At 44.3% G+C, this 14,339-nt stretch overlaps 1 protein-coding gene across 4 annotated transcripts in view; it reads left to right on the top strand.

The window, feature by feature from the left end:
- Positions 1–1,387: 1,387 nt before the first annotated feature.
- SMYD2 (SET and MYND domain containing 2) overlaps positions 1,388–14,339 on the top strand; it is a 32,790-nt gene continuing 19,838 nt past the window's right edge. The window contains exons 1-7 of one of the 4 annotated variants that reach the window (XM_032963064.2): positions 1,388–1,757; positions 3,222–3,285; positions 7,355–7,465; positions 7,627–7,684; positions 8,467–8,591; positions 12,195–12,262; positions 13,863–13,965. In XM_032963064.2, coding sequence (XP_032818955.1) covers positions 1,570–1,757; positions 3,222–3,285; positions 7,355–7,465; positions 7,627–7,684; positions 8,467–8,591; positions 12,195–12,262; positions 13,863–13,965 — 717 coding nt within the window. In that variant the 5' untranslated portion in view covers positions 1,388–1,569. Of the gene's footprint in view, positions 1,758–1,795; positions 1,868–3,221; positions 3,286–7,354; positions 7,466–7,623; positions 7,685–8,466; positions 8,592–12,194; positions 12,263–13,862; positions 13,966–14,339 lie in introns of those variants that run through there. The other 3 variants (XM_032963063.2, XM_076070449.1, XM_076070448.1) reach the window with 3 other exon arrangements.

Here is a 14,339-nt window from a genome sequence, read left to right as displayed (position 1 = left end):
CCGTGACTGCCCCTGCCACGCAGTGCCGGGGCTCACGCACAACTGAGACGCGTCGTCTCCTCGTGCTCAATGCTTTCGTGTCTCCTTTGGTTCTTTCGGTAAAGTCACGTAGAATGAGAATAAAATAATAAATTGATAAAATAAAATGACACAATAAAATTCTCACGACGTTTCGGCCACAACACAAGCGGCCTTCATCAGGTGAAGGGACGAGACTGTCTGGAGGACAGTGCTGGAGCGAACACAGCCAAGCTCAGATCGCGACCTTTAAGTTGTGTGAGAAGAAACAGAGCGCCTTGACAAAGGAATTAGCATAGAATTTAGCATTGAAATAGCTGAGTGATTAGCTTGTGACTGGTCACAGAAATGGCTATGTTAAAGTCAAAGCATACACATCCACAGAGGCACCCCTTGACAAAGGAATTAGCATAGAATTCAGCATTGAAATAGCTGAGCGATTAGCTTGTGACTGGTCACAGAAATGGCTATGTTAAAGCTTTCATGTCTCTCGCTGCATTTTCCTAGGCTGGCTTCGAGTAGGGATTAAACTAAAACTATTCTTTTTTTAGCCAGGTAAGGCGCACTGAGTAATTTCATCGCTTTTTCAGAAGCGACCTGGCTCTCGCAAATGGTAGCTCAACGAAGCGACTTATCACGTGGAAATGGAGAGCAGGCGAAAACTCGAAACGCGTGTTGATGATTCTAAATGAGGAGGAAAAACTTACGGACCCGTAGATAGACCTACGTGACCACAGGGAGAGAGAGACACGCAGACTCCAAATGGCAGGACCCAACCCCTGAAAAAAAGTCGGGAGACTCAGTCTGGCATTTTTGGGAAAACTAATCACAATTACCAGCATAAGGCATCGCCACGAGACTACAAGGTGCAGCTATCCACAACCACACATGCCACTGCAAGACTGTTCCGGCTTAAATGAAGCAACTGCTAACAGCATTCTTGACAACAGCCGCTCAGACTGCCACGGTCAGCATCTGTCTGCGTGACTGGCGAGCTGACGCGTGAGTCGCGTGCTGTTTATCACCGCGAGTCTGTGGCAGCTGCAGCAGCAGCAGCAGGTAGGCGGAGGGGCTTGGAGAGCCCTTCATCCAGCAGTGGATTGACCATGACTGATGAAGCTCCTATATATAGGAGAGCCATAGGCAGAATTAAATTAATCTGTCGGCTCCAGACCTTTAAAAGAGTTAGTACAATCCAGTACAACGCAACATTGATCCAACTTCAACGATACATTTCGCGATTCTTGCCATTGCAGTGATAATGTCTGAGAGGCAGGCTGCGTTCATTCTGGAGGATTCTGGAGTTGGAAAGATCCCGATGCAGGCTGGACCCCGAGGTGCCTTGTCCTGGGAGCACAGAGTGGGGGGGGGGATTCGTGTTACCGCAGCGGCCTCGCTCATCAGTGAAAGGGACAGACGCCGCAGCTGGCGGCTCCACTCGGCGCAACTCTCTCGCAGCACCGCCACACGCGCCCGTCCGATTGCACATTTAAAACAACGCACATTGACACGTTCGTGCTGTATTGGGGGCTCCGTTGGTCGAGACAGCAAATGGGTGAGGAGGAGGAGGAGGTTGTTTTGAGCACGGTGGAGAGGTTCTCCAGCCCCGGCAAGGGGAGAGGGCTCCGTGCTGCTCGGGGCAGCTTCTCCCGGGGCGATCTGCTGCTCGTTGCGCAACCATTCAGTGCCACCCTCGCCGACGATGAACGGGGAAGATTCTGCGACCATTGCTTCGCCAGGTGAGGGTTGATGATCGCCAGGTGAGGGTTTATGATCGCCAGGGCGAGGGTTGATGATCGCCAGGTGAGGACGATCGGATGAAATCGCCCTTCAATCGTTGCGACTCTAGGTTAGACAATCGCATCGGCTCATTATCACTCTTGCATCGCTGCTATCATGGGTACTGTGCCTATGGATGTCAATTATTGATTCATCCGCCCGTGTTGAGGACTCCCGGTCGCCTACATTAACTGTTCCGTCCCAACCGTACTGTGTTCAACCACCAAAACTGCTCTAGAGGAGTTGTACACCCCTAGCTGCCACTGCTATTCAGTGGCCTAAAATAAAATAAAATGTTTCGCTCCGGATGACCACTGCAAAGTATTATCTGTATTTTGATTTAGTGTGCTGATCTTAAAGGTGCATTGAAAAATGTGATACTCCGACTGATGCTCCTGTTGTTTGTGGAGTAACTCATGCAGCCAGCCATGGCTCTAGGGTTTGGTGTTACATGTTATTTATGTAGTTTATTGTTTAAAATTCGGTCACAGTACCTATGATCACTGTTACATTGCATTTATGGCTTTATTTTGGTGATTTCTAAAAGTTTTTTTGGGCTAGCTATGTTTTTGTTTATTGTAGTACGGAGTTAGACTGATGGCCTTAATCTAAGTTTTCTTGTTGTTGACTTGCATCCCACTGGGATTTTTGCACACAGCGTTGGTGTACGGTGCTATTTCAGGAATATTTTGATGTTTTTTCCTGGATTTTTTGTTTGCACAGTCATATAGTCACTTTAAGATGTTTTATTGTTCATATTTTTGTTTTTTTTGTTTGTTGTGGTTGCACCCGATTCAAGAGCCGAATGGCTCACAGGGCTATACCAAATAAATGAAACTATGAAACGATGAAAAACATTCACTAAAATGTCTTAAATCCTCAAAACTCTGTGCACCCAGCAGTCGATTGGCAGGTTCGCTGTGGTACGGTAAAGTGTAGGTTACTCCCGACAATTTTACACCTGTGAATACTCCTTAGCTGAAACATCTTAAGCCACAGAGGACTGCAGAGCTTGGGCAAATGTTGTTTGCCAGCTGACCGCCTGGCTGCCTTACAGCTTATCTGCTGTTTCTGAGTGATGATGAAACGTCATTTCCGTGTACGACGCTGCGTCAAGCATTACAAACATTACAAAACGCCTGACCACCGGCGTGAGAGAGTAGGCCAAGGTAGCCTCCAGAGGGACTCAATAAAGTTACCTCTGTTGGAGGCCCTTCTGGACGCAGTGACGTGAACAGGCAATTGCAGGGCTGCACATTCACACTTGATTTGTAGGCTTACATGTTTTGCATAGGACAAGTCATGTTGTGGAACAACTCCCTCTCTCAGGGTGAGTGCATGCAGTGTTGTATACAAATATTAACGTGAGCAGGAAGGTGAATGATCGGTATGAATGTGATGTGTTTTGGCGTTTTTCCCCGCAGGAAGGATAAGCTGTCTCACTGTGGGAAATGTAAGCAGGCGTATTACTGCAATGCACAGTGCCAGGTACTACTAACAGGCGGCCTCAACTACAATCTTGCTTAACAAATGCAGTTCTGCACTGTGATTAACAGAACACCAAGAGGAGTACTTGTAACTTCGTTTTCCCATTGTGTATGTGTAACTTTGTTTCCCATTGTTTGTGTGTGTGTAACTTTGTTTCCCATTGTTTGTGTGTGTAACTTTGTTTCCCATTGTTTGTGTGTGTAACTTTGTTTTCCATTGTTTGTGTGTGTAACTTTGTTTTCCCATTGTTTGTGTGTGTAACTTTGTTTCCCCATTGTTTGTGTGTGTAACTTTGTTTCCCATTGTTTGTGTGTGTAACTTTGTTTCCCATTGTTTGTATGTGTAACTTTGTTTCCCATTGTTTGTGTGTGTGTAACTTTGTTTCCCATTGTTTGTATGTGTAACTTTGTTTCCCCATTGTTTGTGTGTGTAACTTTGTTTCCCATTGTTTGTGTGTGTAACTTTGTTTCCCATTGTTTGTGTGTGTAACTTTGTTTCCCATTGTTTGTGTGTGTAACTTTGTTTCCCCATTGTTTGTGTGTGTAACTTGGTTTCCCATTGTTTGTGTGTGTAACTTGGTTTCCCCATTGTTTGTGTGTGTAACTTGGTTTCCCCATTGTTTGTGTGTGTAACTTGGTTTCCCCATTGTTTGTGTGTGTAACTTGGTTTCCCCATTGTTTGTGTGTGTAACTTGGTTTCCCATTGTTTGTGTGTGTAACTTGGTTTCCCCATTGTTTGTGTGTGTAACTTGGTTTCCCCATTGTTTGTGTGTGTAACTTGGTTTCCCCATTGTTTGTGTGTGTAACTTTGTTTCCCATTGTTTGTGTTTCACGCTCATATACAACAACCTATAAATGTTTCCACGTGCTATATTTTACCTGAAATATTAAACTTCATGAGATGAAATAGTCTATGGAATTGTTCACGCCACAGTAGTAACACTCGCACATCACAGCAAGAAGGGCCTGAGTTCGATTCCCAATTTAAGCGCCTTTACATGTGGACTTTGTACATTTCCCCCGATCTGTATGCTTTCCTTTGGATGCTCCAGTTTCTTAACAAAGCTAAATAAAACCCTTTGTAACTGGTATTGGCCAAACATCACAATGCTGAACAATCGCTTGCATATTTGTCAATTGGGATGACGGATGGCAGTCACATTGCCCACGACTGGGAAAACTTGGCAGGACCCTCCTGAGAAAGAGCCTTGAGATACAGAGAGGCTCTTCTAGGTAAACAAGCGTCGTCTTAATAACGATACAATAACAATCCATGACGAAGCACAGCAATCGAGTAGTGTTGCCATAATTATGATCTGTCAGTTGGACTGGTTGTGCAGGCCAGACATCACATCAGCAGCTTCAGCTGCTGCCACTGCTCTAACTTACATGGACAGGAATGCAGGCCACGCTATAAATACCATCAGCGCAGCGCATGTGCTACTGTGCTTAATTGAGGGTTATTTTAATAGTGAAGGACGCTGGTTACAAGCCACTATCTCCATCGCATGCCATTTAAACCTTTAACTGTACTGTCATTGATAATAATAGTGATGAATGGTCTCAGACGTTCACTGGTGTTCAGCTGCGATGCCCTCTCTTCATGATGATACCCACACACTTGCAGTTACTTCATAATAACTCTATAATTGCAATATTGCAGGTTAAAAAAGGTCTTTCTATAATGACTGCTGCACATTACCCTTCTTACCAAGAAACAGAACATACTCTCTGGATATGTGCAGTTGCAGGTGGATTATTACATCACAGGTTCATGACATAGCGATGGCTCGAGAAGGCCTTGATCTAGTATTGGATTGATCATGGATGATGATGACACACCAATGGCCAAATCCACAAGATGTTGAATCAATAAGCCTACTGGCTCTTAAAAACAATATCAAGCAGAATTTGTTGAAGCAAACAAATTCTTGACCAGTGTCAAACGCATGGGTCTCATCAACAGTCAGGCTTGTTACACATCATATGGTATTGGCAAGATCACTCCATATAACATATGGGATCCTATTGAACATGATTTTGTGTTTAGGTAATAAATATTGATATTGTTTCAGTGGGATGAGAATACTTTTAAAAATGCATCTGCATTCCCTGGTGATACTAGGCAAGCCAACATGGTACTTGCATTCAAGCATTCTCTACCCATTTTGACAAATAAAATAAAAGTGTGCACATGAGTGATGAAAAGCGTAGAAACTCACATTTCGAATTAACGCTGCAGAAAAGCGTCCGTGCTGTGTTCGCTATATATATTTATTTCTGGGTTATTTTCAAAGTCTGCGTTTTCCACAGTTTGTGGTCATTTCGGCTTTGTGTATAACAACACGTTGCGAAAACAATCCCAAAGGAGCGAGTGTCTCTGTTGTTCCCTTGGAATGAAAAAAAATGTTGCTTTCCACGCAACTCATTTAATTCCACGTGCCACTAATTGCGGCGTTACTCTGCCACCTAAAAATTGCGTGCGTTCATTGTTCAATGAACGGCCTGTGGAAGTCCCTCAGGATGTTATTAACTGCCCGCGCTATGATACATTTCCTACCTAGATACCTGATTTGCCATGTTTAGCATGGATGATATGATTAATGTTAGTATTGGCCAGAGATCTGATTACCGCTGAATTCGTTCTGCACAGACTCATTACGAAGCATACGTTCTGTTTACACCAGGGTGTCTCTTGCAGATTGTGTTCTGATCTAAACAAATTTGGTCACAACTCGATTTTGTTTACACCGTTTAAAATATAACTAAATTGACGCACAGATCTTCATTATTCAACCTTTTTGGACACGTACTATTGATCATTCATGATCAATCCACGGCTGAAGACCTGCCGAAGCTGTAATGATTCCTCAGGATGCGGCGATGTAGCAACAACCCATTTATCACCTGCACGAGCGCTGTTGTTGTCGCTCCATCTCCGTGCTCGATGTCACGTGTCGCGTGTTTACTCATTTGGCTGCTCCTCCTACACGAGTCCTGAGCTTGGGCTATCATCTCTTCTTGGAAAGTCTCCTGCCCAAGTCGACTTTTATTTGAACAGTTTGCCACGAACCTGCTTGTGTTTATGTTGAGTAAACGAGACGGTAATCTCGCTGTCTCTGAAGCACCATCTCTCCACGCTTCTGTGTGCGCTTATTCGTTTTGGGTCCCCATATATTTTTTTAATAATTACCCATTGTTATAGTCGAATTGTCAGTGCAAGTGATATACACTGATTGACAAGCTTCTCTGTAAGCACACTGTTCTGTTTAGTTATTCATTGCGGTTAGAGTGCTCATTTGTATACCCATATGCGAACCAAAGTGAAACGAGTGCATTTTCTACACCACACCATATTAGGATGAAATGTTAACATCCGCGACATTAATGTAACACATTATTTAATGCAGGTACTGTAACCATTTACACAAGTGTTGCCAAGACGCTGCTGCATGCTGTGTTTAAATGTGAGGAGCATCCTTGATCGTTCCCCAGTGTGTACCACGTGACTATTCGGCATTGTGGCTGACTCTCGCCTGATGCACGAAGAGCTTCTTTAATTAAATACCGTTGCCGAAGAAGCTCCCAGCGCGTGCAGTAAAAATTCACGTATAATGCCAAACAACAAGCGGTACAAACCCAAAAACAACACCACACAGAGATATGTATATATGTATAAACCTACAACCCGCTAAAGGCCTACACCAGTTGCCATTGAGCGTTTGTTTGATGTGATCGGTTGCTTGACTCGTGATCAACATCGTGTGTGTCTGTGTGTGTGTCTGTGTGTCTGTCTGTCTGTGTGTGTGTCTGTGTGTGTGTCTGTCTGTGTGTGTCTGTCTGTGTGTGTGTCTGTGTGTTTGTGTGTCTGTCTGTGTGTGTGTCTGTGTGTGTGTCTGTGTGTGTGTCTGTCTATGTGTGTGTGTCTGTCTGTGTGTGTGTCTGTCTGTGTGTGTGTCTGTGTGTGTGTTTGTGTGTCTGTCTGTGTGTGTCTGTGTGTGTGTCTGTCTGTGTGTGTGTGTCTTTGATCTTTGTGTGTGTGTGTCTGTGTGTGTGTTGTTGTTTGCCAGCGAGCCGATTGGCCATCACACAGGCTGGACTGTGACGGCCTGCGGCAGCTGGGCCCACAGTGGACACCTGGGGAGAGAGTGAGGCTGGTTGCCCGGATTCTCATCAAGCTAGTCCGTCTCGCTCATGCTCTGATTTCACACACACACACGTGTGTATTTATACATACATGTATATATAACAAAATGATATGCAATAAACACGCTCAGTATGTCAACGTGATTGTTTAATACTACTTAGCAAAGTTTACCATGTGTTGTGTTTGTGACAGAAGATGAACAAAGATAAGTGTGCTTCAGAGGGGTTGTTGACGCTTGAGGAGATGGAGTCACGTAAGCGAGACACGGAGCGGACATCCCACCACATGGCTGCATGCGCCAGCTGCCTCGTAAATAAGTGGAACACGGAATTTCAGATTTCTGAGATTGCTGCGAACTTCCATGATGATCAATTACTTATGCCGCGGTGCCATTTGTAGTGCTGCGTGGACAGTTATTAGTGTATGTATGTTATACTTAATTCACATTGTACGTAGCCAACCGTGCTAATCATTGTGATGCGTGGCTATTGTCGGGTTATCGCCTTCCCTCCCACGCTGAAAATGCCGATTAAAAATGAATTGGTCAAAACCCCCAAAGCAGGGCCCAACAGAGAGTGTCTTGAGACTCTAGGAAGCTTTCTGGGGGGAAAAACAGTCATTCAACAGTATTAATTCTGCTGCTGTGATTCAATTGTTAGCACATTGGAACTGCAATCAATAGTTTGCTGATTCATTCTTTAGTGGCTAAAGTTTAAACAATTGAACAAATTTATTAAATCTCTGCACCGTCTGTCCACTCAGCAGTATGAATGGGGACACCAGAATTATTTAAGCTGTAGGTTGGGTGTGCTGAAATAAAGCATCGGTAACCACCCCTATTCCAATATGTTTTGCCAGCGTGGAAGAGTAGGCCAAACACCCTCTCTCTGGAGCTCCTTCTAGTAGAGGCCTTTCTGCTAGTAGCTGCGTGAGCACACACTTTCAGGGCTGCACCTTTACCCCATGTGACAGTATTATTAAACACGAGTGCAAGTGGACAATGTTAACCCTCCTGCGTGGCTGGATTCCCGGCAGATATGGAGGAGCTGGATAACGAGCAGAGGGAGGCCATCGGGCAGGAGATCACGGCCCTGCACCACTACTACTCGCGACAGCTGGAAATTCCCGGGAACGAGGAGATGGTGGAGATATTTTCCAAGGTCTGCACCTCTCCTCCTCTGCATCGAGGCACCAAACACGGGCGTTGCCCTGTGAAGTGTTCGTCGATGTAAATCAAAGTTCTTCATTTGCAAGGCCCGAGAGCCACTGGCTTGCCCCTGGCGGTGGCCTTCAGCCCACATCACGCTGCTGTCAAATCCATTGGTCTTGTGGGTGAAAGTGGCTCCCCTCTGAAAATTAGTGAAGAACACTGCTGTAAATAGTTATTCCTGAATAGCATCTGGAGATGCTGCTCCCCAAGCTGACCACCTTACAAGATGTCAATGTATACATTTGCAATCTAAGCACGATAACTTTACTACAGTGCAAAGTATATATGTATAAATGTAGACGTGCGTACATTTATATTTAAACATATATGTTAATGCATATTATTTTTTGGTGATGCTGCTTTGGTAGTGGTGCAAAATCTCAATTCGCAAAAAAAACCTCAATACATTCTACAATAAAACTACACTACGGCCCGAAAAGCAAAATGATAAATATGTAACGACTGAGACGACGAAGGAGAAAGAAGAGGCCCAGGCTCCATGCGTTGTCTCTGGCTTGCAACATCCTCCCAACGTACCCACTCCTCGTGCTCTCTCCTTTTATACTTCTCAGTCCCTCTTCTTGTCCTTACTCTTCTTGTCCTTACTCTTCTTGTCCTTGTCCTTACTCTTCTTGTCCTTACTCTTCTTGTCCTTACTCTTCTTGTCCTTACTCTTCTTGTCTTTACTCTTCTTGTCCTTACTCTTCTTGTCCTTACTCTTCTTGTCCTTACTCTTCTTACTCTTCTTGTCCTTACTCTTCTTGTCCTTACTCTTCTTGTCCTTACTCTTCTTGTCCTTACTCTTCTTGTTTTTACTCTTCTTGTCTTTACTTTTCTTGTCCTTACTCTTCTTACTCTTCTTGTCCTTACTCTTCTTGTCCTTACTCTTCTTGTCCTTACTCTTCTTGCCCTTACTCTTCTTGTCCTTACTCTTCTTGTCCTTACTCTTCTTGTTCTTACTCTTCTTGCCTTTACTCTTCTTGTCCTTACTCTTCTTGTCCTTACTCTTCTTGCCCTTACTCTTCTTGTCCTTACTCTTCTTGTCCTTACTCTGCTTGTCCTTACTCTTCTTGTCTTTACTCTTCTTGTCCTTACTCTTCTTGTCCTTACTCTTCTTGTACTTACTCTTCTTGTCCTTACTCTTCTTGTCCTTACTCTTCTTGTCCTTACTCTTCTTGTCCTTACTCTTCTTGTCTTTACTCTTCTTGTCTTTACTCTTCTTGTCTTTACTCTTCGTGTCCTTACTCTTCTTGTCCTTACTCTTCTTACTCTTCTTGTCCTTACTCTTCTTGTCCGTACTCTTCTTGTCCTTACTCTTCTTGCACTTACTCTTCTTGTCCTTACTCTTTTTGTCCTTACTCTTCTTGTCCTTACTTTTCTTGTCCTTACTCTTCTTACTCTTCTTGTCCTTACTCTTCTTGTCCTTACTCTCCTTGTCCTTACTCTTCTTGTCCTTACTCTTCTTGTCCTTACTCTTCTTGCACTTACTCTTCTTGTCCTTACTCTTCTTGTCCTTACTCTTCTTGTCCTTACTCTTCTTGTCCTTACTCTTCTTGTCCTTACTCTTCTTGTCCTTACTCTTCTTGTCCTTACTCTCCTTGTCCTTACTCTTCTTGTCCTTACTCTTCTTGTCCTTACTCTTCTTGCACTTACTCTTCTTGTCCTTACTCTTCTTGCACTTACTCTCCTTGTCCTTACTCTTCTTGCCTTTACTCTTCTTGTCCTTGCCCTTACTCTTCTTGTCCTTACTCTTCTTGTCCTTACTCTTCTTGTCCTTACTCTTCTTGTCCTTACTCTTCTTGTCTTTACTCTCCTTGTCCTTACTCTTCTTGTCCTTACTCTTCTTGTCCTTACTCTTCTTACTCTTCTTGTCCTTACTCTTCTTGCCCTTACTCTTCTTGTCCTTACTCTTCTTGTCCTTACTCTTCTTGTCCTTACTCTTCTTGTCCTTACTTTTCTTGTCCTTACTCTTCTTACTCTTCTTGTCCTTACTCTTCTTGTCCTTACTCTCCTTGTCCTTACTCTTCTTGTCCTTACTCTTCTTGTCCTTACTCTTCTTGCACTTACTCTTCTTGTCCTTACTCTTCTTGTCCTTACTCTTCTTGTCCTTTCTCTTCTTGCACTTACTCTTCTTGTCCTTACTCTTCTTCTCCTTACTCTTCTTGCACTTACTCTTCTTGCACTTACTCTTCTTGTCCTTACTCTTCTTGTCCTTACTCTTCTTGTCCTTACTCTTCTTGCACTTACTCTTCTTGTCCTTACTCTTCTTGTCCTTACTCTTCTTGTCCTTACTCTTCTTGTCCTTACTCTTCTTGTCCTTACTCTTCTTGCACTTACTCTTCTTGTCCTTACTCTTCTTGCACTTACTCTCCTTGTCCTTACTCTTCTTGCCTTTACTCTTCTTGTCCTTGCCCTTACTCTTCTTGTCCTTACTCTTCTTGTCCTTACTCTTCTTGTCCTTACTCTTCTTGTCCTTACTCTTCTTGTCTTTACTCTTCTTGTCTTTACTCTCCTTGTCCTTACTCTTCTTGTCCTTACTCTTCTTGTCCTTACTCTTCTTACTCTTCTTGTCCTTACTCTTCTTGTCCTTACTCTTCTTGTCTTTACTCTTCTTGTCCTTACTCTTCTTGTCCTTATTCTTGTCCTTACTCTTCTTGTCCTTACTCTTCTTGTCCTTACTCTTCTTGTCCTTACTCTTCTTGCCCTCGTTGTTTTTTTTTTACCTTGAGCCAATCCCTGTCCTTCCCCTCTAACGGATCCTCTCTGTTTTACGATTTCTCGTTCCAACCTTATTCCTCACGTGAGTGATCAGGGTATCACGTGAGTGGTCAGGGTATCACGCAGCACGTGAGTGGTCAGGGTATCACGTGAGTGGTCAGGGCATCACGTGAGTGGTCAGGGCATCACGTGAGTGGTCAGGGCACCACGCAGCACGTGAGTGGTCAGGGTATCACGCAGCACGTGAGTGGTCAGGGTATCACGCAGCACGTGAGTGGTCAGGGCACCACGCAGCACGTGAGTGGTCAGGGTATCACGTGAGTGGTCAGGGCATCACGTGAGTGGTCAGGGTATCACGCAGCACGTGAGTTGTCAGGGTATCACGTGAGTGGTCAGGGCATCACGTGAGTGGTCAGGGCACCACGCAGCACGTGAGCGATGCGCTCATTCACGTGCTGTGAAGAAGGGACGTTGTCCGAAACGTCACCTTTAAGAAATATTTTTTTTCCTTTTTATTGCAGACGTATTGACATATGTGATGAGTTTTTGTTTGTTTCAATGAATCGATCAATATACAAAAACACGGAGAGTGATTTATTTATTATGCATTGATGGAGGCAGCAAACTAAATCCCTTGTGACGGTTGCGAGCCTGCACCTGACAGAGAACGGCCCGGCTCAGCATGCGACACTGCCCCCGTGCTCACGTTTCGCACGCCACAGGCGTGGTTTGTCTACCGCACGGCTGGCTGCTGTGAGCCGCTTTGGAGAAACTCTGGCGAGTGCTGACATCCAGTAACGTGGGGTTTTGTCTCCCCTCTTTGACTGATGAGCAGGTGAAATGCAACGGATTCACAGTGGAGGATGAAGAGCTTAACCACATTGGGGCTGCCCTGTATCCAAGGTGTGTCCTCACTGCACTCAGCCGGATGGGCCCGGCCTCTCTCACTTCGCAGCCGCCCTCGCTCGGGATGGAGCGACGCACAATCAGCTCGTGTGTCCGTTTCCTCGGTGGGTCACCGCGTCGCAGGACTGTGAGAGACTGCGACAGTTTGGGGAGGCTTTCATCCGCGAGTGGATCGATTACGGCTGACGACGACGATGATGATGATGATGAAGTGACAACGCATTGATAAATACATTTTGATTCTTAATGATACAAATACGTCAAATCACACGTGTAAGAATCAGTAGTTTTCAGATTTGTGCAAATTATATGTGAGCATTAGAGTTAGACCGATGTGGTGAATGCAACTATACGAATGAGCTAAAACAATCAAGAGAGAGCACTACAGATGAGATGGTAAACATTTGATTTAAAAAATAATAATCCATTCATGAATCCAAAACACAGCCCTGAACTACCAAATGTAATCGATTTCCCAAGGGGCGAGTCGTTACACATGTATCATTATATAATTTTATATATATATCCCCACACGTCCGATTAGCACGGTTGACTACGTACGGTGCAAAATAAGTTCAACATACACAGACAATGTGTGTGTGTGTGCCTACAGACATGTATATACCATATTGTATATACCATATACCGTATTGTATATACCATATTGTATATACCATATTGTATATACCATATACCATATTGTATATACCATATACCGTATTGTATATACCATATTGTATATACCATATTGTATATACCATATACCATATTGTATATACCATATACCATATTGTATATACAATATACCATATTGTATATACCATATACCATATTGTATATACCATATACCATATTGTATATACCATATACCATATTGTATATACCATATTGTATATACCATATACCATATTGTATATACCATATACCGTATTGTATATACCTTATTGTATATACCATATACCGTATTGTATATACCTTATTGTATATACCATATACCGTATTGTATATACCATATTGTATATACCATATACCATATTGTATATACCATATTGTATATACAATATTGTATATACCATATACCGTATTGTATATACCATATACCGTATTGTATATACCATATACCGTATTGTACGTATGCAGTGCCGACCGTGACGAATTGACATCCGTGGAAAAGACATTTACATAGCTCATCGGATTCCCCGGTATAAATATAGATTCATCTTCTGCATGCATGCTGTCTGCCACCATGTATACCTCCCGGTATGAATACAGATTCGACTTCTACATGCATGTTGGTTGCCACTATGTATACCTCCGGTATAAATACAGATTCATCTTCTACATGTATGTTGTCTGCCGCCCGATTGGCTCGTGGCCTGAGTGGTAGTTTCAGAAGGCCCTCGCCGCCCCACTCGGGGTCTCAGGGACGTTTAGTCCCCCACATTTCATTTCCACCACGGGCCACAACTGTCCACGTTGCTTGCCCTGCTCACTGCCACCGCGGCATGCCGGCACACGCCCCGATCGTCTTCACCAGAGGTGCGGCTCTTTGCTCTGAACCCACTTGTGGCACTTCCCTCCCCCGTCCCCGCCACAGCCTCGCTCTGCTCAACCACAGCTGTGACCACAACTGCGTGGTGACGTTCAGAGGCAGCGCTGCTCAAGTCAGAGCTCTCCGGGAGATAAAGCAAGGGGAGGAGGTACGGGTTGGCTCCGCGTGTGTCCGCTGTGTGAACGACATCCTTGTCAATGGGGTAAGGTGCAGAAGTTCGCGCACTGCGCAAAACACCTGGGAACCCGAGTTCGTCTTATCTTCACGGACAACATCATCAGTGGCGATCAGTGTCGTCTCAGACTTCAATGACTACCTGGCGCAATGCACAAACATCAGCATTGGGAGAGTGCCAGCCTCAATAGGTGACAGCACTTGCCGCAACGGTCTTCGTGTGTGTGTGTGTGCATGTGTGTGGATGCCATCTGTAACGATGACCGTGCATGTGTGTCAGTGTTAAAGACGGCGTAGACACGTGTCACGAGCATGGCGCTGTCTCACAACCCCATCCATCACTTCGCG

The sequence above is a fragment of the Petromyzon marinus genome, chromosome 29 (genome assembly GCF_048934315.1).
Source record: "Petromyzon marinus isolate PM22_M1 ecotype Great Lakes invasive population chromosome 29, UKy_Petmar_22M1.pri1.0, whole genome shotgun sequence".
Taxonomy (NCBI): Eukaryota; Metazoa; Chordata; class Hyperoartia; order Petromyzontiformes; family Petromyzontidae; genus Petromyzon; species Petromyzon marinus.
The sequence above is the reverse complement of the archived record's forward strand: the minus strand, read 5'-3'. Positions and strand labels throughout refer to the sequence as shown.